This window comes from Rhineura floridana, chromosome 2 (assembly GCF_030035675.1).
Source record: "Rhineura floridana isolate rRhiFlo1 chromosome 2, rRhiFlo1.hap2, whole genome shotgun sequence".
Lineage (NCBI taxonomy): Eukaryota > Metazoa > Chordata > Lepidosauria > Squamata > Rhineuridae > Rhineura > Rhineura floridana.
Window position 1 is genome coordinate 232,884,893 of NC_084481.1, and position 24,457 is coordinate 232,909,349.

General features: G+C 45.1%; 2 protein-coding genes across 3 annotated transcripts in view; one reads left to right on the plus strand and one right to left on the minus strand.

Moving 5' to 3' along the window:
- Positions 1 to 22,204, plus strand: RTRAF (RNA transcription, translation and transport factor). 2 transcript variants are annotated; one of them, XM_061612545.1, is made up of 8 exons: positions 7 to 286; positions 2,096 to 2,223; positions 11,768 to 11,867; positions 14,146 to 14,232; positions 15,105 to 15,193; positions 17,149 to 17,217; positions 19,930 to 19,978; positions 21,870 to 22,204. In XM_061612545.1, exons 1-8 carry the CDS (start codon positions 226 to 228, stop codon positions 22,022 to 22,024), a joined length of 738 nt encoding a protein of 245 aa, XP_061468529.1. In that variant the 5' UTR covers positions 7 to 225; the 3' UTR covers positions 22,025 to 22,204. The 2 variants fall into 2 exon arrangements, with proteins under 2 accessions (XP_061468530.1, XP_061468529.1); XM_061612546.1 differs by lacking the exon at positions 17,149 to 17,217 and having other exon boundaries at positions 1 to 286.
- Positions 22,205 to 22,993: 789 nt separating this feature from the next.
- The window catches only part of NID2 (nidogen 2), a 76,473-nt gene continuing 75,009 nt past the window's right edge, over positions 22,994 to 24,457 (minus strand). The window contains exon 21 of the mRNA XM_061612543.1: positions 22,994 to 23,220. Coding sequence (XP_061468527.1) covers positions 23,210 to 23,220 — 11 coding nt within the window. The 3' untranslated portion in view covers positions 22,994 to 23,209. The remainder of the gene's footprint in view (positions 23,221 to 24,457) is intronic.

The window sequence follows — 24,457 nt, forward strand, 5'->3', positions numbered from 1 at the left end:
TCTGCCTCCCTGTTCTCTGTAAGTCCCGCCCATTCTACCGCAACGCACCCCGCTCGGCGCGAGAGCCAATTGGCTAATTGGCTGCCGCGACTGATTCTCCGCCCAGCCCCTGGTGCGCAGGCGCGCTCTGTCTCTCGCCGTCTGCGTTGGCCCCGTTGGCGACGGAGGCGCTTCTCGGTGCGGCGGCGACAGAGGCCAGCGGATTCTTGCTCTAGGCGCGGCGCTATGTTCCGGCGGAAGCTGTCGGCGCTCGACTACCACAACCCGGCCGGGTTCAACTGCCGAGGTGAGCCGAGTAGGCCGCGGCCTGAACCCCTCGTCGCCTCCTTTCCTCAGTCGTGGCCGCCGGCTGCTGCTACTGGCTTTGTAGCGCGCATGCGCGCGTTCCCCTTGGCTCCGCCCCAGAGTAGTATTGGCCACGCCCCTTGGCTGCCTTTGGCCTCCTGGCTCATCCCTCTCCCTCCAACTCGGGGAGTTCACACGTTACTTTGTCTCGTGTTTGCTTTGCTCAGATTTTTGTTGTTGCTTACTATGTTTTTATAGAGTTTTTTTTTGTTTTAACGTTGTGTAAGTCGCTTGGGGACCTTTGGGTATCAAGCAACGAATAATTCTAAGGAATAATTAATAATAAATCTTAAATTAACATTTGAATACGATGAGTTTGGGAATTCGTATCCATACAGAGCTGTGTTGTTCACCTGATGGGCATCCCTTCAGGACCAGCCCATGCGAATTGGCCATCGAAGATTTAAAAAGCAGGTATCCAGCCCGTGGTATATAGACTTGCATGGAAAAGCCCAAAACTGACTGCAGGTAACACCTGTGCTTAAAAAAAGGTACATCCTCAGTGGGTAGAGCATCTGCTTTGCATGCAAAAGGTTCCAGGTTCAATCCCTATCATCTCCAGGTGGGGCTGGGGGGAAGGGAGCCTCTACCAGGCAGTTAATGTAGGAGGAAGGGCAGGATATAAATTTAATCAATAAAAAAAATAGCTACATGGACTTATTATTATTATTATTATTATTATTATTATTATTTGATTTATATCTTGCCCTTTCTCCCAGCAGGAGCCCAGGGCGGCAAACAAAAACACTAAAAACATTAAAACATCATAAAAATAAAGTTTAAAACACATTAAAACAAAACATCTTCAGAAACATTACTTTAAAAAGCTTTTAAAGCATGATCTGACTCTGTATAAGGCAGCTTCCTGTGTTCCAAAATATATGTGAAGTGGGGGGAGGGGACCCTGAGTAGAAGGTCCCAAAGTGGGTACAGCAATATAAAACACAAAATACTGCAACCAGCAGGGAGGAAGGGTGGGCTATAACTTTATTTAATAAACAAACAAATAAATAAAACAATTTACAATCAGAAGAGTAGGATGGTTCAGACCAGGATAGGGCACCATCTTTGAACAGGTCAGCAATTACTTTTGTGGCTAGTATGCCCTCTTCTAAGTAAAAAGGTGCAAAAGTAATTGCCTCATTTTTAAAAATCAAACAATCCAGCCAAACTGTTTCCACTATCGTGCCGCTTGGAGTTCCACATGCTGTATATGAAACCAGAATATAAGTGTATGACTGCTCTCCACCAGCAACAGCTGCCTGAGCATTGCAATTCTCTCTATATGCTGGAGTCATAGCGGTGCTGCTGGTAGTCCCGGAACTCTGATTACCTTATCTGTACAGGAAGTGAGAGCTCTGTCAGAGATTTTAGTTTAACTTTATTTTCCAGGTGTAGCTTTTTATTCTGATCTATGTGCTCCACCTGTTTTTTAGGTTGTGAAAGAGGGGAGGGAGCTCTTTTCATTTATTAATCTAAATTTCTGTATATATATATATATATAGGAGCATTTTTATATCCTATTTTCTCTGTATTTTTGGATGTGGTTTATGTTCTGTATATTTTTGAAATTCTATGAAAAACACAGTAATGCAACTGTTGCGATAAATTTTCTTTTAATGTCTTTGGTACATCATTCATTAGTCTGCTTGGTTTTCCATATGCAGTTGCCCCTTAACCACATAATCTCCTGTGGGTTGGGACAGACTTTTGATTTCCTTGGTGTAACTTTATTTTTCTGTCATCACAGATGAAACTGAATTTCGAAACTTTATTGTTTGGCTTGAAGACCAGAAAATCCGACACTACAAAATTGAAGACAGAGGGAATTTGAGAAATATCCACAGTGCCACTGAATGGACAAAGTCCTTTGAAAAGGTAGTACTGCTTGATACCTTGCTTGCTGCTACCAGATATGATTTCTGTTTTGCAGCTCATGTATATTAAGCACCATAATCTCAGACAGAGTTAGTGAAGGTAGAGAAGAAGGCAACTAAAAAGTTCAGTGGCTAGAGTTATCTTCCTTGTAAGCTTTCAGGAACTTTTCCAGCCTCTAAACTTGTTAGTATAATAGAAGGCTAAAGAGATTTGAGGATATTAATTTGGAAAAAGTGAGCTGCAGAGTGGGGAGACCATAATAAAAGTTTATAAAATTGAATGAATGGTATACAAGACATAGTGACTAGAGAGAGCTTAATCTTGCCCAGAATACTCGGACAGATGACACCAAGTAACACACCCAATGTATAACAGCATTTGTTACTACAAGATTCGATGATTACCACTAACTTGCACAGCTTCATATTGGACTGTTCATAGCGCAGGGGTTCCCAAACTGTGGTCTGTGGACCACCAGTGGTCCACAAGCTTCATTCAGATGGCTCAGAGCATTCTGTGAAAAACATTTACAATCTGAATTCTGTCGAATTCTGTAGAATTCAAATTGTAGCAACAATAAAGTGCAATGTAAGAAATAAAAGCAGCAATAAAAGTACAATTAAAAATCATACAGTTTCTAGCACAGTGCCTTACAATTTCTACAACAGGCAGAAAATGGTCCGCCAAGATCCTTGGCAGTTTTAAAGTGGTGTGTGGTCAAAATGTGTAGAAAGCACTAGGGCCGGCGCCAGGTGTGACTGGACCCTTGGGCGCCAGCCTGCCTTGGGCACTCTGCTCCCAGCCTCCCCCCCCCCCAAAGACCATGCGGGACCGCTCCAATTGCCAAGAAAATCCAACACAGTCACTTTTGACTTCAAGAGAGGAAACTTCACAAAAATGAGGGGATTGGTAAAAAGAAAGCTGAAAAACAAAGTCCAGAGGGTCACATCACTCGAAAATGCTTGGAAGTTGTTTAAAAACACTATATTAGAAGCTCAACTGGAGTGCATACCGCAGATCAGAAAAGGTACCGCCACGGCTAAGAAGATGCCAGCATGGTTAACGAGCAAAGTCAAGGAAGCTCTTAGAGGCAAAAAGTCTTCCTTCAAAAAATGGAAGTCTTGTCCGAATGAAGAAAATAAAAAAGAACACAAACTCTGGCAAAAGAAATGCAAGAAGACAATTAGGGATGCTAAAAAAGAATTTGAGGAGCACATTGCTAAGAACATAAAAACCAACAACAAAAAATTCTATAAATACCTTCAAAGCAGGAGACCATCTAGGGAGGCGATTGGACCCTTGGATGATAAGGGAGTCAAAGGCGTACTAAAGAACGATAAGGAGATTGCAGAGAAGCTAAATGAATTCTTTGGATCTGTCTTCACAGTGGAAGATATAGGGCAGATCCCTGAACTAACATTTGCAGGAAGGGATTCTGAGGAACTGAGACAAATAGTGGTAACGAGAGAGGAAGTTCTAGGCTTAATGGACAATATAAAAACTGGCAAATCACCGGATCCGGATGGCATCCACCCGAGAGTTCTCAAAGAACTCAAATGTGAAATTGCTGATCTGCTAACTAAAATATGTAACTTGTCCCTCGGGTCCTCCTCCGTGCCTGAGGACTGGAAAGTGGCAAATGTAACGCCAATCTTCAAAAAGGGATCCAGAGGGGATCCCGGAAATTACAGGCCAGTTAGCTTAACCTCCGTTCCTGGAAAACTGGTAGAAAGTATTATTAAAGCTAGATTAACTAAGCACATAGAAGAACAAGCCTTGCTGAAGCAGAGCCAGCATGGCTTCTGCAAGGGAAAGTCCTGTCTCAGTAACCTACTAGAATTCTTTGAGAGTGTCAACAAGCATATAAATAGAGGTGATCCAGTGGACATAGTGTACTTAGACTTTCAAAAAGCGTTTGACAAGGTACCTCACCAAAGACTTCTGAGGAAGCTTAGCAGTCATGGAATAAGAGGAGAGGTCCTCTTGTGGATAAGGAATTGGTTAAGAAGCAGAAAGCAGAGAGTAGGAATCAACAGACAGTTCTCCCAATGGAGGGCTGTAGAAAGTGGAGTCCCTCAAGGATCGGTATTGGGACCTGTACTTTTCAACTTGTTCATTAATGACCTAGAATTAGGAGTGAGCAGTGAAGTGGCCAAGTTTGCTGACGACACTAAATTGTTCAGGGTTGTTAAAACAAAAAGGGATTGCAAAGAGCTTCAAAAAGACCTCTCCAAACTGAGTGAATGGGCGGAAAAATGGCAAATGCCATTATAAACAAGTGTAAAATTATGCATATTGGAGCAAAAAATCTTAATTTCACATATGCGCTCATGGGGTCTGAACTGGCGGTGACCGACCAGGAGAGAGACCTCGGGGTTGTAGTGGACAGCACGATGAAAATGTCGACCCGGTGTGCAGCAGCTGTGAAAAAGGCAAATTCCATGCTAGTGATAATTAGGAAAGGTATTGAAAATAAAACAGCCGATATCATAATGCCATTGTATGAATCTGTGGTGCGGCCGCATTTGGAATACTGTGTACAGTTGTGGTCGCCTCATCTCAAAATGGATATTATAGAGTTGGAAAAGGTTCAGAGGAGGGCAACCAGAATGATCAAGGGGATGGAGCGACTCCCTTACGAGGAAAGGTTGCAGCATTTGGGGCTTTTTAGTTTAGAGAAAAGGCGGGTCAGAGGAGACATGATAGAAGTGTATAAAATTATGCATGGCATTGAGAAAGTGGATAGAGAAAAGTTCTTCTCCCTCTCTCATAATACTAGAACTCGTGGACATTCAAAGAAGCTGAATTTTGGAAGATTCAGGACAGACAAAAGGAAGTACTTCTTTACTCAGCGCGTAGCTAAACTATGGAATTTGCTCCCACAAGATGCAATAATGGCCACCAGCTTGGATGGCTTTAAAAGAAGATTAGACAAATTCATGGAGGACAGGGCTATCAATGGCTACTAGCCGTGATGGCTGTGCTGTGCCACCCTAGTCAGAGGCAGCATGCTTCTGAAAACCAGTTGCCGGAAGCCTCAGGAGGGGAGAGTGTTCTTGCACTCGGGTCCTGCTTGCGGGCTTCCCCCAGGCACCTGGTTGGCCACTGTGAGAACAGGATGCTGGACTAGATGGGCCACTGGCCTGATCCAGCAGGCTCTTCTTATGTTCTTATGTTCTCTCTTTCTGTGAATGCCTTGTGCCTGCCATCAACCAAGATGGTGGTGGAGGCTTCTCTAAGGGGCTGATAACCCCGCCACCATCTTTGTGCGCGCACATGCCTACCATCTATCAAGATGGCGGTAAGGACAGCAACCCCTTAGAGAAGCCTCTGCTGCCATCTTGGTTGATGTCAGCTGCACGCAGGGCATTCACAGAAAGGGAGGAGAGGTAGGTGGAGCGGGTGGGCACCACAGGCCTGCACAATCTGTAGTGGGGGGCTGGGAGCTCCATGTGCGATCTGCAGCAGGGTCAAGAGTTGACCTTGCTGAGGATTGCAGAAGGGGAGCGCTACTCCCTTACCCTAAGGAGGGACCACAGGGGCCCTTGGCCAGGGCCTGACCTGACCGCCCTTTGGCACCAGCCTTAGAAATCACTGCCAAAGTGAATAGTCAGTTGATGTTTCTATTTGATGTGATGGCTGAGAATAGAACTTCCAAATTCAGGAACACTATTTCTCTGATCTGAAATCCACAAATTGTGCTGGACTTAGTAGCCAAAGTTATTTCTCCTAGGTAGCAGGAATATAGGAATTGTGAGCATGTGCAGAGTGCCTTTCCCCTACAAAAATTAAAGAAAAGGACTTATTAAGACAGATGGTCCTGTTCACCCGCAAGTCTGAGTTCCGCCACATCCGTTTCTAGAAATTAAACATTGTTCCCATCTTCCTAGCAAGGATGCTATGCGTAGCTAGGGAATACAGACTTCACCTCCCAGAAATCATGTCCTGTTTTTCCCCAGATCTCATCCATCAGGTCTTCATGCAACTTGAGGCCAGATTACCTGAAAGACTGCCTGTCCCTGTATATAGAACTTTAAGATCACTTAGATCACCTGGGGAAATTTTGCCACCGTGCCCTACAGAATATCACTGGGCGGTGACTCCGAATTCGCATTTTCCGCCAGTGCCTTGCACTGTGACGTGCTTCAGATCTCTTTACAAGACGTACCTTTTTGCTGAGGCTTTCTCTGCCCTGTAAGATTGGATCCTGAGTTCCTGCTTTTCCCTTTTCCTGTTGTGTTTTTATTTTTGTATACCACTCAGAGATTTTTAAGCACTAAGAAGTTTAGAAATCACTTTAAGTAAATAAACTACTTGTTCTCGCACACACAGCTTCTTGCCATAGGCATGTTCTTTGTTCTGTGCACCTACCCCAGCCCAGCAGAAACAAAGGGCTAAAAAGGGTTCAGTGAAGGCAACGTTCACCTGTTTCACATTTTTCTTCCAGCCCCTTGCTTTGTAGCCACCCTGTCTATGGTCCTCTTCTTCAGTTAGTCTTGGGAGGACAACACCGAGAAACGTGATGCAGTTTTTTTAAAAAATTGTTTATTGCATTTACACACAAGGGGCCCCAAGGAGGTGCCTTTCCCCCCTTTCTGAGGTGGGGAAGTGGGCGTGGGAGAGGGGCTGCTTGTTGGGGGGAAGAGCAGGGCCTGGAGGGGGGCTTTGCTGAGGAGGCGCAACAGCAGTGGGAACTCCAAGCAGACTGAAGGTAGTAAAGACAGGAGGGTGTAAGGTGTGGGAGAATGAGTGACGCAGCAGCGGAGACTCGTTCTGGCAACCTGGTTTATTATTAGCATTATTATTATTATTAGTTAGTTGTTAATTTATTTAGTTAGTTAGTTATTTAATTTAGGTGTTAATAGGACAAATGCTGGCAGTGTTCTATGCCCCCCTTTAAAAAAAGCCGTACTGCAGCTTTTCCTGCCTCAAACATCTCCCTGGTCCTTGTCTCCAGAAGTAAATTCTTGGTCACTGTGGCAGCAGCGTTAGTGAGCCCTTTCCTCTGATTACCAGAAGCTGGGTGCAAATGCAGGATGCTTGACCCCTGCCTCTGGCCCTGCTTCTGAGCGTCCAAGAAAGATCTGGCTGGCCACTCGTAGGGGCAAGAGTGCTGGACTAGCCCAGCCTACCACAACCTGGTGCCCTCCCGATGTTTGGGGCCACAACTCCCATCAGCCCACACCAGCATGAGAGCTGCAGCCCCAGACAGTGGCAGGGCACCAGGTTGGGGAGGGCTGGCTGGGGTAAATGCACTCTTGGTCTAATCCAGCAAGTTTATGTTTATGTTATGTTCGCTGAATAGCGTCAGTGGATTATTGGATACCGAGAGCCCTTGCAGATGCTGTAGCAAGCAATGCAGGCAGCCCTTTGCTGTGGCTTCAGCCTGTGCCAAATGATGTAACATTTGAAAAGATGGAACCCGTGTGAACACTGGGGCCAGTTTTACGGGATGTTGTTACCAGGTTGTGGCCCTTCCTTCGAACCAGGTGAGCATCCGGTGGGAAGAGCCCGCAGGATTGGGTCTACTCGCGTGGCTCAGGCCTTTTGACATGGTTGCTCCCACTCTGAATGAAACTGGCTGCCCATTTGCTACCGGGCCAAGTTCAAGGTTCTAGTTTTTATATACAAAGTACTACACAGCTCGGGACCAGGATACCTGAAAGAACGTCTTATCCCTTATATACCCAGTCCATCACTGCGCTCTGCAGGCGAGGGCCTCCTGCAGATACCATCTTATCAGGAGGTCCGTTCTGCCCAACATAGGAAGCGGACCTTTAGTGTGGCAGCACCTTCCCTGTGGAATTCCCTCCCCTTAAATATTAGACAGGCGCCATCTCTGCTATCTTTTCAGTGCTTTTTGAAGACTTTCCTCTTCCAACAAGCCTTTTAGGTTGAAACCTATCCCAGTCTGCGTCTGTGTTAGAATTGCTTAATATGTTTTTTAATAATGTTTTTAACCCTTTTTTAAAGTTGTTGTTTTTATTTTAAATGTTTTTAACGCTGTTTTGTTTTACTGTATTTTAAGGTCTGTTTCTATGATGATGTAAAGTGTTTTTAGTGCTTTGTTTGGCGCCCTGGGCTCCTGCTGGGAGGAAGGGCGGGATACAAATTAAATAATAAATATAAATAAATAATCTACAGAAGAGCATTTTCCATGCACTTGCAGTGCTGTGTGAAGGCTCTTGCACCAGAATCAAAGTGTATGCAAAAAAAGATAATCTGGCCCTGAATGGTATTTATGACTGCTTGCTTGCCTTCCTCACCGGTTTCAGGTAAAAACAGATTAACCAGAGCTCTCCCATTCAGTTCTCTGCATATGAATCTAGGCTCTGTGCCCCAGTCAGTGCTGCTCTCTCAGTGCATTGGTCCTTCATGGCAACTCCTACTCCTTCTCTGTTGGCTCCTGCCCTTAATTGGGGTGGATTTTTGAGGCATTTCCCCAAAGGCACCAAACCATTCCTGCAGGTGAGGGTTCTCTTGAACTTAAGCAGGCCTGCTGGATGATGAACACCAGTGATGTTCTTTGCATTATGCATTTAAAAGACTTGATCCCCTCCTATTCCTCTCCACAAAGGAGTCGCTCAAAGCAGCTCATAAATGAAAAAATGACCCTGGCAGGCGCCCGCATATAAGGCTTGAGAATTTGCAACTCTTTTAACTGTGTAAAATACTCCTTGTCCACCCTCTTTTCCTTGCTTGTTTTTACCTGCGAGGCATGTTAATCCTTTTTCTTTGCTATCCTTGGGAAAATGGTGATTCAGTGCTCTTAGGCTTGATTAGAGATGTAAAATTTCCAGAAATTTTGAAGCCATGGAAAAAAACAGTTTTTTCCGGGGGGGTTTCCAGAAAAAAATGGATTTTTTTGGAAAAATTGAAAAAATGCAATATTAGCACTTTTTACAGATTGAAAGTCACTATGTTACTTCAGGAACATCAAATGTAAATATGTACAAGTTGGTTTGGCATAAAATTATCACATTTGGTATATTAAAAGTACATTTTCAAACAATTATTACAAATTGAATTTACTTTTTTAAATTTTTACTTTTTTTTGGTAACAAATGCATCTAAAAGATCCTGAACTGTAAGGAACCTCTTTTGTATTTCCAGTTTATGAGGAGCAGGCAAAAAGCAAAAAAGAGAACAAACCATCAACAGGAATAACAAAGAAAATTATTTATGCCTCCGCTAGTCCTCCACAGTGTCAAGCAGACATAAAGCATCCATTCTCATAAAAAGAACTGAGAAAAAGGGGGGACCAAGATTCAATGAAACATTTTATTCATCATGCTAAAATAAAACATTCCATAATCCATTTTGACTTCATTTTTTTTCAATTTTTCCAATTTTTCAGGAAAAAAACAAAAAAGGCTTCAGAAAAAATGGGGAAAATGGTGTGTGTGTTTTTCAAAAAAAATTCCGGGTTTTTTCTAGGCTTTCACATCTCTAGGCTTGATGCACTCTTTTGATAAGCAGTCCCAGTGAAATGCCTGAAATGCTTGGTTATTTGGTACTGTTGTGCTTTACTTTCGTTTGTATTCGGCTACATAAAAATCTGTAAGAATGGAATGTGAGGGTAAGAAGGGGGAAAAAGCAAACATTTTCAATTGCAGACTGAACTGAAGGAGGTAGAGAACCAAAGCTCTTGGGGCAGAGAGACCCACTGACAAGCAGGGCTATGGAGTCGGTACACCACACCTTCGACTCCCTCTATTTTTCTACTGTCCGACTCCTTCATAAATTGCAAATGTATATTAACTAGTAATAACAAATTTTGTTGTTGTTCTGTAGCAACTTCAGTTTCTTCCTCAGTTGCAGGAGCATGCTCTTCAATTTCAAACATCCCTATATCTCTGAAGTGTTCTTCTAGCTGTTGGTCACCTTCATTATCTGCATTCATTAGTTTAATTGTACTTAGCATGTTTGAAGCATTGTCAGTTACAATACAAAGAACTTGTTCTTTTTTAAGTTCATAATCTTGCAGAACATTTTCCACTAAGACCTGGAGAAACTCGCTGGTGTGATGAGCTTCTGTGTCTTTTACTGCCAGTGTCTTGGTAACTATTTCATTCTTGTCACAAACAAATCGGACATTGATGGCAAAATAGTTCACTCTGTGGCATGTGTAGGCATCCATTTTAAGAAATACAAAGCGTCCCTTGAGAATTTTTTTAAGTTCTTCCTTTTGGTTAAGGGCTTCTTCAATCACTATTTTTCTAATACTATCTCTTTCCAGAGAAACACCAAGTTTGCAGGCCATTTCTTGTTATAATATTATAAGTTTTTATTTTGAAGTCGGAGTTGGTACATTTCTACCGACTCCACCCAAAATTGCTTCCGACTCGACAACTCCGACCCCACAGCCCTGCTTACAAGGCATACCAAGGAAAAAGTCCCCTGGCACGTTGCCCCCAGCCTTGCTTCAGAAGGCTGTGGCACATGCATGCGAGTGTCAACAGTGGGGGCTTGTCTTGAACCTCATCCATGTTTGGTCCTTTTTAAGAACTGGAAACGCCTCAGAGCGTGACCCATCACTGACTGCTCCTGTCCCAAGGTCCTTTGTGACAACCAGGACGGTCGCAAGGTCATGATTATGCTTCTGCATTCTAGTACCTTTCCTGCAGAGGCAAAATTCCCAGCGCATCATTTGTTTTAAGAACATAAGTAGAACCTTGTAGCTGGCTCAGACCAAGGGCCTAGCTAGCCCAGCATCCTGTTCTCACAGTGGCTAACCAGATAACGCTGGGAAACCCACAAGCAGGACCTGAGCGCAGCAGCACTTTCCCTACCTGCGAATCCCATCAACTAATATTCAGAAGGATACTATCTCTGACAGTGGAGGTAGAACATAACCATTGTGGCTCGTAGCCATGGATAGCCTTATCGTTTCTTTGTGTTAGGTTTACATCTTCCATGATGGAATTCAAGGTGGCATACGTGAAGTCCCCAAGCGATCTCCCATCCAGGCTCTGGACAGACCCAGGCCTGCTTAGCTGCAGCCAAGTTGTTGCATCCCGTGCCTACAGGCCATACCCAAGGCCAGGGTGTCGCTTCTGTGTGTATGGAAGCCTTACAAAATGATAAATATTGAGCATACTGACAGGAAAGGTGTTCAAGTGCACCAGACCAGCAACAAGATTTATTTCTCTTTCTTACCCCACCTGCATTCCTTAGTGCTGCCCTCCAAGTCAAGAAACCAGTTGCCTGGAAAACTGCTTTCCCAGACATAACCTGCAGCCTTTCTTAATTCCTTATGAATCATTATTGTTAGCCAGTGTGGTGTAGCAGTTAGAGTGTTGGACTAGGACCCGGGAGACCATCCCGATTTGGACGTGAAGCTCACTGGGTGACTGTGGACCAGTTGCTGTCTCTGAGCCTGACCTACCTCACAGGGTAGTTGTGAGGAGAAGGTTTGGAGCAGGAGAACTGTGTGCACTACTTTGAGCTCCTTGGAGGAAAGGTGGGATAAAAATGTAGTAGTAGTAATTATGCTTATGAATCATTCAGAGTTGTCATTTCAATCTTCCTTTCTCTTTTACAGTACCTTAAAGATGTAAATTGTCCCTTCACCATCGAAGAACGACAGGAAACCATTGACTGGCTTCTGGGATTGGCAGTTAGGCTTGAGTATGGGGACAATGGTATGTTTGGGTTTTCAGCCTCCCTTGTCTTAAAAGGAAGTATAGATCATTTTCCTTTTAATTTCAGATGGCGGCTCTGTTTTTCAGCCTGAGCCAGAGAGAAGCCAGGAAGTATGCATTAATTAAGATTGCAATTTACTGTTAATTTGTGGGTTTAGTTTGTCAAAGAATACTCCTTTATTTCAGTCCTGGGCTAGTGTCTTTAAAAAGGCAACAGCTTACCTCAGGGTGACTTTTATTGAGCTCAATAGGACATACTTTGAGGAAAGCATGCCTCGGATTGGGCTGCAATGCATTTGTTATGGCTTAAGCTTTGTTTCCTCCTCTGTCAGTTGCATGAATAGTAAAGGTGTCCAATGTTGGGGTCATCCATGGCTGCAAAGGAGGATAGGGTGAGGGGGCGTACGCAAAGTGACATTGAGAGATAATGGACCCTTTCCTGCAAGCAGAGGTACTTCCGCACTTGACATTGGCAAGATTCAGTTGCTAGGCATCAGCGAGCCCAAGGGTAGGCTGAAGCACACAGGTCACAATAAGTCTTGTTAGCCGTTCACTCTTCCTTTTCACTGCAAATGGACTAACATGGCTGCCCTTCTGGAATGGAGGCGGTAATCCTTGGAGGATCCTTTTGTTCTAGATTTGCAGTCTAAACGTTTCACAATATCTCCAGCCCTAACGTAGCATGTACAACCAGTTCTTTAAAAATGAAAGCACTGTAATAACATGCTTTCCAGTCAGTTTGCTTTAAGGCTGTGATCCTTGGAAGCCACTTGAGTTCTGGCCTAATAGTGGGGCTAGCTTTGAAGGGAGTGTGTTTGAGAGGCCAGGGGTTTTTATCTTGAGGGTTTCCCCTTGAGTAGCTGCAAGGTAGCGTTACGCTGTCTAGCATACAATTACTACTTAGGGCGGAACAACTCATTTGACAAACAGGATTGGGAACCTGGCTCTCTGTCAAACAGCTGCAAAGGGGGAAACGTCACTAATTCCTTCTCCACCCACCCCCACGTTGCTTTTTCTCTGCAACCACCTCCCTTCCCCCCTCAGGTTTTTTAATTACTATTAAATCAGAAGAAGTCTAGGACTGGGTTGGCAGCTGTGAGAGAACTAGAAAAGGTCCTCAAATGCAAAGATGTATCACTGAACACTAAAGTCAGGATCATTCAGACCATGGTATTCCCGATCTCTATGCATGGATGTGAAAGTTGGACAGTGAAAAAGGCGGATAAGAGAAAAATCAACTCATTTGAAATGTGGTGTTGGAGGAGAGCTTTGTGCATAGCATGGACCGCAAAAAAGACAAATAATTGGGAGTTAGAACAAATTAAACCAGAACTATCACTAGAAGCTAAAATGATGAAACTGAGATTATCATACTCTGGAGACATCATGAGGAGACAGGATTCACTAGAAAAGACAATAATTCTGGGAAAAACAGAAGGGAGTAGAAAAAGAGGAAGGCCACACAAGAGATGGATTGATTCCACAAAGGAAGCCGCAGACCTGAACTTACAGTATCTGAGCAGGGTGGTTCACGACAGATGCTGTTGAAGGTCACTGATTCATAGGGTCGCCATAAGTCGTGATCGACTAGAAGGCACATAACAACAACAAACTTGGCCAACTACTGTTGTTGTTTTCGTTATGTACCTTCAAGTCTATCACGACTTATGTCGACCCTGTGAATCAGCAACCTCCAAGAACATCTGTCGTGAACCACCCTGTTCAGATCTTGTGAGTTCAGGTCTGTGGCTTCCTTTATGGGATCAATCCATCTCTTGTTTGGCCTTCCTCTTTTTCTGCTCCCTTCTGTGCCAACCACTGTAGTCCAAGGTAAAAGCAAGGGTGGGGGAATGATTAAACATGCACCCAGCCCTGCTCTGCCCATCCCTTCTCCGCTTCAGATCGCTGCTTCTCCTTGCCATTTTGCGCCTGCTCTGTTGATAGCTGCAACCAGATATTTGCTGTTTGGGCAGCACTTCTTTGTTTCCTGCACTTCTGAGGAAATCTGTTGTTTTCTTTCTCTGAACAACAGCGTTCACTGCTACTTAAGCGTCATTATTTGTATTAGTAATTGACAAGCTTCCGAAGCGAAAGCTGCAAAATGAAGGCTGCGGACAGCTTCGGCAGCTGCTGCCATTCTGTGCACAGTCTGTTCTCACAGAGGAGAATAATAGTGTAATGCTTGCTTCCTTTGTTGGCCTGGGGCTTCCTTTTGTTTTTAGCTTATTCTGTAAAACCCATTGCCGCTCACGGATCAAAACGGCTTTTGTTTCAACAGCTGACAAGTATAAGGACTCCACGCCTGAAGGGGCTAAAAATGCAGACAATGCTTCCAAAAATGCAGAACCTCTGATAAACCTGGATGGTGAGTGAGGGTGCCCCTTTATTTCATGCTGTAAAACTGGAGCAGAACACCGTCAAGGGCCACGTTCCCCGAGGGGTAGTCTGTTAGGGGCTATGTGGTGGTGGGTGGGGCTGAAGCCAGTGATGGGAGGGGCCAGAGCTAAAAGTGGGTGGGACCGTCTCCACACAGTGGGCTGCCAGGAAGGGGGCAGATCGCTCTGACAAAAAGGTCTGAACTCCAGAGGACTTTTTCCTCCTCCTGCTTCCATCTGTTGCAGCTTTTTACCAGGCCAGCTACTGCATGAAATCAGGCCAAGGGCAGCCAGTACCCCATTCTTGCTGGAAAATATTTATTTATTTTTCTTTAATTTGTTTATCCTCTTTATATCCTGCCCTTCCTCCCAAAGGAGCTCAAGGCAGTGCAATTATTATTGCAGCAATTTAAAAATAATTCTAAAAACAGTTGGAAACATTCTCTCAACCAGTGATTTTAGGGTTGCCAGGGTCTTTCAGCCATCAGATGCCTGGGTAAACAGGAATGTCTTCCTCCTGAAAGTCAATAATGAGGGAGACAGATGCACATCACCAGGGAGGGCCCAACATGGTTGCTAATGGGCGGGTCATTCCTTTTAGGTTCTTTGGTCCCAAGCCGTTTAGGGCTTTGTATGCTAGTACTACCACCTTGAGTTGGGTTTGGTATCTCACTGGCAGCCAGCGCGGATCTTTCAGACCCATTCCACAAATAGGGATCCGCCTCTGAGCAGGCCCTGTCCTGGGTCAGCACCAACCAGGCAGCCCCCAGTAGCACTTAAATCAAGCAATTATGAAGAGAATTTCAAGCTGCTGATGTTACTTTTTTTAATTTGTATGTGTGTGCTTGTGCTTTTTTCACAGTAAACAATCCTGACTTTAAGGCTGGTGTGATGGGTTTGGCAAACCTCCTTCAGATCCAGCGTCATGATGACTACTTGGTGATGCTGAAGGTTAGTTTACTCATGACCTATTCCTTTAGGAAGATGGTTTGTATAACCATGCTGATCCCCAAAAGTTACTTAACATGTTAACGACTTTTTGTATTTTACTTAAGAATTGAGTGGGGGAGGAATGTTGAATGGGAAAGGGACTTGTACATCACGTTGTCCAAGTTTCTGCCTTGAGACAGCATGTCCTCTTCCTTACCAGTGTCTTACTGACGCTTGCCTATCTCTGGAAACTCCTCCCTTTTCTAACTCTTGCTCTTCTTAGTTGGGAGATTTTCCCTAAGCACACCTTTCGGTGGCAGGACGATCACTTATTCCACCTATAAGCAGCATTTAAAACTCAGAAGGCATTCCTAATGTCCATCTGTAGCCTACCATCCTGTCCTTCAAATGTGCACTTAGGTTAAAACATATGCAAAATCTTCCAGCCGCAAGAGCAGCTCAGCCAAGGCGAAGCGTCAGAAGTGTTATTGAAACTGTGACTCAGAAGGAAAGGAGGAGTTTTGCAGCTCAATCCAAAGTGTGTTTACTCATGAGTAAGCCCTGCTGGCTTAGGCCAGTGGCACTTACTTGGGAGTCAGTGCGTTATGGTCATGTGAATCCCCAGTTCCTGCTTCAAGTAAATGTAGGTTTGCTACAGGTTTTCACTTTCTTTCATTCCACTTTGCTTGGCCAAGTGGAGATGAAGGGACCTTGCGTCAGGGCTCCTGCCATCTCTGCCATTAGAGAGGCCCTGGAGGATCCTGGACACAACAAGCATGGCAGTTTGTGCTACAGTTGCAGCTCCTCTGTCGATGCTTGGTTCTGCCTTTTCCCCATGGTGTAGCTAACAATCTCTGACTGGGCACAAACAGAAATAATAGATGACCCAAAGTTCTCGTTTCCGGCACCAGGTCTTTAAAATCCACTTTTGTTGCAGTGGTGGACTTTGAAACGTGGCAGCGGTCATGAGGTTTGCGCAGGGTGTTTGAGCAAGCAAAATGCAATAGAGAAGCTTGTCAGAATTCAAAGGCCGTCCTTAGCCATGTGGCAGTTGTGATTTAAGCCTCTGGTACATGCATGGGTGACGTGCTCAGCCACCTTGCGATTATCCCTGCAGTCATTTGGTCTGTTATCCATTCACACTGTGTGGAAATCCCTGTATGGCAAGCTAAACATGCAAACAATGTGCGTTTAAATCCCAGTGGCTGCTTTGTTTAAGGAAAAGCAGCTCTGGGAGACTGTAGTTCAGAGCAGAGAAGAGGCCAGATAGCGGGGTGTAAATCTGTGGCCTACCTGCCTTTTCCCCCCACCCCAAATCATTCCTCCACGCTCTGGCTTTCCCTCCATGGGTTGTTCTGGGTACCCATGGAAAGGTTAAATGCCCACTACCACTTAAATCACCCCTACCATGAACAAAGCCTGTCACTGGGATATCACAACACACATTTGTTGCTTGTGACATCTTTTTGTGGCCTCGAGAGGCAGCAGCTTAAGGGCAAGGTGTTGGGTGCTTGCAAACATTCACTGCTTAATCCCTCATTCCCACCTGAATGCTTAGAAGCTACGGCAGAATCAGACACAACCAATCCCTCAAGGGGCTGGCCGGTGAAATTGATTTCATAGGAAGAAAGTGAGTGTATTCAAACAGTGGGTCACTTGCCTACCACTTAGAAAGCCTTGGAAGATTCAGCTGAAAGGAGCTCAAGGGCACCTGCTTTTGGCTGCTCATATTTGCTGCTTGTTTCCTTTGCCTTTCTCCTCTTCCCTCCCTCTGCCCCCCCTGCCAAATTCTACCATGTAGGCTCCTCAAGGAGCTGACTTATTACCCCCACCCCTTTCTGCACCCCTATAGATGGCGCTGTATACTTTGCCACCATGCGTCATGCTGGCTTTTCTAGGCTCTCCTAGATTGCTCTGGGCCAGAGGGATTCACCAGCTCTTATCTGTGCTGCCTTCTTTTTTCCCCCTCTTCCCAGGCAATTCGCATCTTGGTTCAAGAGCGCTTAAGTCAGGAGGCCGTCGCAAAGGCAAATCAGTCCAAAGAGGTACATCTCTCTCCCTCTCTCTGTGTCTCTCTCCCTTTCTCTCTCTCTCTCCTGTGAATAATTCACCTGAATTATGGCCTCTTTCCATGGCTTTGTTTGCAGTTTGAAATCCTGCCGCATGAACAGCTTTGGCAAAGTTTGAAACCAGCAACAATCTAGGCAGCCATGCATAGAAAGGATGCCAAGGGGTGGTCACAGTTCAGAAGTAGCCACAACACCAGACAGTTACTTTAAATAAAAAGCTCATTTTCTAGAGAGAACCTAACCCTAATAAACGTGTGTCGACTACACCCATGGTGTGATGTTAACTAGCCAAACACCCGAAAGCTTCTGTGGCGGAACCTGCTTTTAGCTGTTCACAGATTCGCTTAGGAGTGGCAAGGGACAGACCCTCTCCAAAGCTGTCTAGCTAATTGAGCACAAGGGTTGCTAGAATTAATTGATCCATTAAATTAGTAAGATCAGGACAAGCAGCAGGTAGCCCAAAGCAGTGCACATTCAGAGGGAAGAGTCGTGTTGTGTTCTGTTTCTTTAACAGCTCGTGCTGAGAACAGGCACCGTAGAGGGAGGTCAGCTGATAAAATTATCTTCACCCCTTTTAGGCATTGCAGTGGCCAGAGCTGGGCCTGCACAGTAGCCAGCTGTGCTAGGAGACCACATTGCCCATTAATCTCTTTTGACAGGTTCCCTCGTGGCAACTTGCCCTGTGCAATAACTCCAGAGCGCTTCTCTTGCCAGCTGCTTGAGGCCACTAGACAGATGATCCTTGGGTGGTAACCATTAGGGCTGCGAGCTTAATGTGGTAGATTGCGCGGCAAAAGTTTTAGCTGATGAATACATGGGGTCTGGTTTAAATTGAGGACGATGTGAATTAAAGGCTTTTTTTTTTTTTGCTGTGAAATTACAGATGAACCTCCTAACAATTCATATACTTGTGTTTGTTTTTTCACGTGCAAGTCTTCTCTCACTTCAGTATTTTAAAAGCCACCTACAGTCAGATTTTGATAATATGCAAGTTTATAAGGAGGGAGAGCTATAACTGAATGGTGTAGTGCATCATTCGCATGCCTAAATTCCCAGGTTCAATCACCAGCATCTCTAGTTACGTGTAACCAGCCTGGGACCTGGTTACTGCCTTTGCCTGTATATTTTGTAAACCACGTAAGAGGTCTTTACATTCAAGCGATATATACATTTTGTGAAATAAATTAAAACAATATATGTACTCCCTTATGCATCTATTCAAAATCCAAGATTTTGCTTGGATGCCCTCGCTGAGCAAAGTTTGATGGGAGTCTGTAAAGAGCAGGGCCGCCTTGGTGGTGGTACCAATGCTGTTGCATGTCTTCCCCAGAAGGCTTGCCTAGGTCCAACTCTCTATAGTTTCAGGCAACAGGTGAAAACCTAGTTTTTCTGCAAGTTTGTGGTACTGAATGAGGCTGTTTCCTTTAGGTTATTTTGATTACTGCAGGGCTGATCATTGTTACTTTTTTGTTGGTATATTTTTTGGCCTTATATAGACTTATTTTGTGATATGATGCTGTATTTGCGTTGTTCAAGCTTTATTTGTAGGTACTTTGAGTTTATGTCCAAACAAACGGCAGGATACACTTAAAAAAATATAATAGCTTGAAAGGGGTCCCAAGTCAGGCTGTGTCTGACATCCTGGAATGCAATTGAGAAGCCCAGGATGGCCGTGGGTTAGATGGACCGACAGTCAAACTCCACATTTATGTTTCTGCTCCTTTAAATCGAATGGGTTTTGAGGCAGATGACGCAGCAACTATAGGGCTAGAACAACTCCCTACAAAAGAAGGTTGCTGGGGCTTTTTAGTTTAGGGGGGGAAAGGCGAGAGTCCATGACAGAGGTGTATAAAATTATGCACGGTATATAGAAAGTGGCTAGGGAGAAGTTCTTGCTGTTCTGAATCTCCCCACGATAAGCTTCATTGCATGGGTTCTAGTACTGAGAGGGAGAAAAAGGAAGTACGTCTTCGCACAGCGCAGAGTTACATTCTGGAATTCGCTACCACGTAGTATAATGATGGCCACCAACTTGGATGGCTTTCAGGGGGCTGAGTCAAATTCAAGGAAGATAAGGCTGTCGGTGGCTACCAGTCATGATGGCTGTGTACCACCTGTGGGATTGGAGGCAGTGTGACTCTGAGTAGCATTTCCTAGGAGGAATCACAACTGGAGAGAGTGCTGTTGCACTCTGGTGCAGCTTAAGGGCTTCCCAGAAGCATCTGGTTGGTTAGCGTGAAAACCGAATGCTGGACCTGGTGGGCCTTTGGCCTTGTCCACCAGCCAGGCTCTTTGAAACCATAAGATCTGTAATAATCAGACAGCCCTATTGTGGAATAAATTTTAACTTTTAAGCATCTTCCTTTCCAAGGGCTTTAAACGTCTGCGGCCACAATCCTGCACACCACATGTGGTGGAATTTTTCAGCAGAAATCATTGGAAGCAGCAGTGGGGAAATTCTGGTCGTCAAGGCAGTTAGCGATTGGAGCTTCCTCTTGTAGGATTTGCAGGATTTAAGCAGAGTGAGTGGAAGCGACATCCTCCTATCCTTTAGGCGGAGGTCACCGAATTTGCAGGAATCAGTGACAAATTCGGACGAATTTATTGACAGCTCTGCACATTTATTGAACCGAATACATAACATTTTGTTTACAATGATATTCTGCCTTTCTCCCTTTTCTCTTTAAGGGCTTGCCTGTCACCTTAGACAAGCACATCCTTGGCTTTGACACAGGAGGTAAGAGAGTGCTCCTCTGCAGCACGGCTCCTTTATTGCGCAGTAAATGCATTTGAGTTTCTTTTCTGCAGAGTGCCTACATCCTTTCTTCAGGGTAGTTCTTCTGTTGTAGAGAGATTGTGGTTCGTGTAATGGGGAAATGCACCATTCTGTGTTTGCGTGGTGAGGAATCCAGCATTTCCCTTAGACAGTGCATTTGTGGCAGTTGTGGGTGCATGAGCATTATCATGGGGCTCATCAAAAACCAGGCCCCACTTTCCCCTTGCCCTTTTATGGAACAGAATTTGTGTGTTAATCTGTGTTCTTCTGTAATCTGATCCTTTAGGGGTCATTGAATGTCTCTCCTCCCCCCCCAAAAAATTACATACTCTAGAGATAAAGTACTGCCTCCATGAGAGTAACTTACTCAAACAATTTTAATTAAATGAGTGAACGCTGCAAGTGAGGGCCTTCTGCAGATACCATCTTATCAGAAGGTCCTTTCCGCGCAACATAGGCAGAGGGCCTTTAGTGTAATGGCACCAACCCTTTGGAATTCCCTCAAATATTAGACAGGCACCATCTGTTACCTGTTTGGTGCCTACTGAAAACCTTCCTCTTTCAGACACCTTTTAAGTAGGGACCTTATCTCAGTCTGAGTCTGTGCTGGAATTGTTTTTAGATGTTAATTGCTTTATCATTTGTGTGTTTGCCGCCCTGGGCTCCTGTGGGAGGAAGGGTAGGATATAAATTTAATCATCATCAGTGATACTGTTGGCAGGGCCCCCTCTGTGGGCACAGGACACCAGGGGAAGGATAGTTCACGGGAACAATAGGAACCTGAGGTAGCTGGAGAATTTGCCCTCTTTCTCTCTCCCCTCTGCTAGACCAGGGCAAGTTGAAGACCTCACTAGCCCCCATTGGATTTGTGATGGCCTCTTCTCACCCTGCTTTAGGAAGAAGGGAGCCCAAAGAGAGCTAATTCCAGTCTTTTTTGTATGTGGTTTTAGGCAGGAGCCTGATCTCCTGCTCTGTTCCTCTTTTGAAGCCAGTGTTGGATAAGGACTCTCCTCAAATGCATGGGAACTGTGTAAGAGAATCCCAGCATGTTCAGAAAAGGTTGTTGCAGAAACAGCTGGTGTTCACAAGCTGGAGTTCTGTCCCTGTAATTTTGCTCACTTTCTCGTAACGAGACCTCTGCACTCGCTCTTTTCTTAGCTGGGCACGAGAAGATGCCGGGCCTGAAGCTGCCTTTCTGCTTCCAGAGGAAGACTTGTAGGCCATGCTGGCGTTTCCTTCCATTATTGCCCAGCCTCGAACCTTAATTCACTGTGGTGCTCTCATAGCAGAACTCAGGGACTTCCAGTGGAGCTGCATTTTGGGAGATTCAGGGCAGGCAAAAAGAAAGTGCTTCTTCACACAGCATGTCGTCCAACTCTGGAATTCGGTCCCACGTGAGGCAGTGATGGCCACCAGCTTGGAGGGCTTTAAGAAGATTAGACAAATCCATAAGGCTATGTTCTGCCTCTCATTGGTAGTTGCTAGAAACCGCAGGTGGGAAGAGGGCTGTTGCGCTCAGATCCTGCACGTGGTCTTCCCATTGAGGCATCTGGCTGGCCGCTGTGACAAAAGGATGCTGGACGAGATGGGCCCTTTGGCCTGATCCAGCAGCCAGCCTCTTCTGATGTTCCCATTTGCACTTGGTGCTGGCTGGCTTCAGGGCTATTTCAGCTGCCCTTTGTTCAGTCCAAAGTATTGTCAAATCCTCTTGTTGTGTAAAAGGTTTCACGGCAACTGACTGAGCTTAGTATTTGGAGGAAAGTGGCTTAGGATTAGGCCGTGGCCTGTGAGCTCAAAGGGAACAGCAAACTAAAACTTGACCTATTCCTTTCCTTCTTGCAATCCTTCCCAGACGCTGTTCTCAACGAAGCTGCTCAGATCCTCCGACTGCTACATATAGAAGAGCTCCGTGAGCTGCAGACAAAGATCAACGAAGCCATTGTAGCGGTTCAGGCAATTATTGCTGATCCAAAAACTGATCACAGACTGGGCAAGGTTGGGAGATGAGCGATGAACACGTTGCTGGCTCTCCTGTTGCTGGCCTCGCTGTTCAGGGATGTCTCCCAACCTAGCATGCGATTCAGAAAGGATCTGGCTCCAGTGTTTGGAAAGAGAACGAGGGCAGCTTGCCAGCACAGCCATGAAATATCGTTTTTCTTTACATGAATAAAGCTTGGATTAAGCAGATCCAAACTGTTATCCTTCAGTGTCCGGTTGCCAAGGACAACAGTCAAGGCTCCGTTCCCATTTTTGAGTGAGTTTGTTCAAAGAGCATATTGCGGTCTTGTGTAGTCGTCATCCTGTCTTAATTAACCAAGATGTGGAAACTTTAGGCCCCCTACCTCAAGCATTTTTTCCCCATTTACCTGCATCTTGCCAATTTCATGGTCCTGTGAACAGAAATCGTCCTGATGGTTTTTCAAAGAGACGAGGCTAAAATTGCTTCACAATTTTTTTAAAAAAAATTGTTTTAATTCATTCATGAAGTAGCCTAGAAAACATGAGTCGCTTCATTTGGGTGATGGTACGCACACACTTGCACAGTCCCAGAATGCTGGCAGGTGGATATGTGTGAACCAGTCCATATAAATACTAAAGACGTGTTCTGAATCAGAAGTGACAGGAGGTGGGCATTGCACTGAGTTTCCCAGAATACCCTTCAACAGCTTTGCATGGCTCCTAAATACAAACAAGGTATACTGTTTTCCACCTCTCTCATACGGCCAGAGTTTTTCCTAACATGGATGTTTTAAGGTACTACTGAGGGCTAGGATTCCCTCCCCCACCAGTTTAAAAATGTGGAGTCTCTCATGTTTGTCAATAAAATAACAATGGAGTAAGGAAAAGTTTATATGTTCATAATCTTTTTTTTTTTTTTTTTTACAAAATTGCTCCCATCAGCAAAAGAGTATCATTAGCCCCTTCATTCATAGCACCATTTCTTCTTGGCAATACATAAAATGTTTTCATTTTGTAAAAAAAAAAAGGGGGGGGAATACAGTAGTAAAAGATTTGAGGTATAACTTAAAAATACTGGATAATTTTGCTGTAAGTTAAACCACTTAATTCCCTTCAGTACATATAGCTGGTTATCCTCATGTAGCTGGAGGGGTCTTTTGCACAATGTACAGTAATATTTTTCAGTGGGCAGCAGTCGCTTTCCGGCTGTGACAGCAGAATCCCCCCCCCTGCTTATTTTCTTCCTGTAAAAAAAGAGAAGCAAGTATTATCTTGAAGAACATGATTCTTAACGTGCAACACATTTTAGGTAGAGAAGATGCCAGCACTTTCCTGCCCTCCCTGCTTTGTGTGTACAGTGGGGCCTTGCTTGTCGGCGTTCCGCTAATACGGTGGCACCAATGGGGCGATCAGCTGTAGCACGGGGAGCTCCATCCACTGCGCTACAGCTGACAGGGATCAGCTGGAGCACGCAATCAGCTGGAGCGCGGGGAACTCGTGGGCTCCAGTTGATCCTGTCAGCTGGAGCGCGGGGAGCTCCCGCACTGCAGCTGAGTAGGGCCCCACTTTCTGGCAGTTCTCACTTTTCTGCGGGGGCCTGGAACAGAACCTGCCGTATCAGTGGGGCCCTACTGTACTGAGTTCATAGGCATTGTGCCTCTGATGACCAAGGATGGATATTCCCTACCCCTTCTTCGTGTGCAGCTAATTACAAAGTCCCACGGGGGCAGGGGGCTGCATGCTCAAAAGGGCTGGCAGCTGACATTCACCGCAAGCCGAATGGCATCAAGGCTGTAGGGTGGCAAAACCAGGCCACCAGAGGCAAGATAAGCTGGAGCATGCATAGCCAAATCACCTGTAAGAGGGAGCAGCAATTTGGAGGGGAGGCATGGCTGTGACTGAGGAGGCAGCCCCTCAAAAGCCTGGGGGGGCAGGTGCAGACTCCTGGGAGGCCCAGAATAATTCTTGACTTAATGAACAGTTTGAGAGCCTCAAACTTTGAAGCTCTGAAGATAGCCTTTTGATGAGCCTGAGCAGCATAGAGCTAGCAAACACCATGCTTTTTACAAAGGTTGTGCTAAATGTGTGCCCCCAAACCTTTTCAGAGTAAGAGATGCAGGTTTAAGGAGGTTGAAATGTTTTATAGAAAAAAACACACTGCCCTTTAAGAACATTTGCAGAGTTTTTGGAACCCATTCCAAGCCTCTATTTTTCACTCCGTCATCCTGCCGAATTGGGAATCCTGTGAGTGTGATGACATCACAGCACCATGTAGTCAATCAGATGCAGAGGCAAATCAGATTGCCCTCAAGTCTTGATGGGCAGAGAGGGGGGATTTTACTGGCATATATCTATTGCCAAGGTAATCAGGCTGCTGCTTCCTTTCCTGTTCTTCTGCACTGTGATTTGGGAGCTCTGCAGCAGCCTTCAGAAGAATCGCTAAAAACTGAAGGGCACTTTTTGCAGAGAATAAAAATGTCT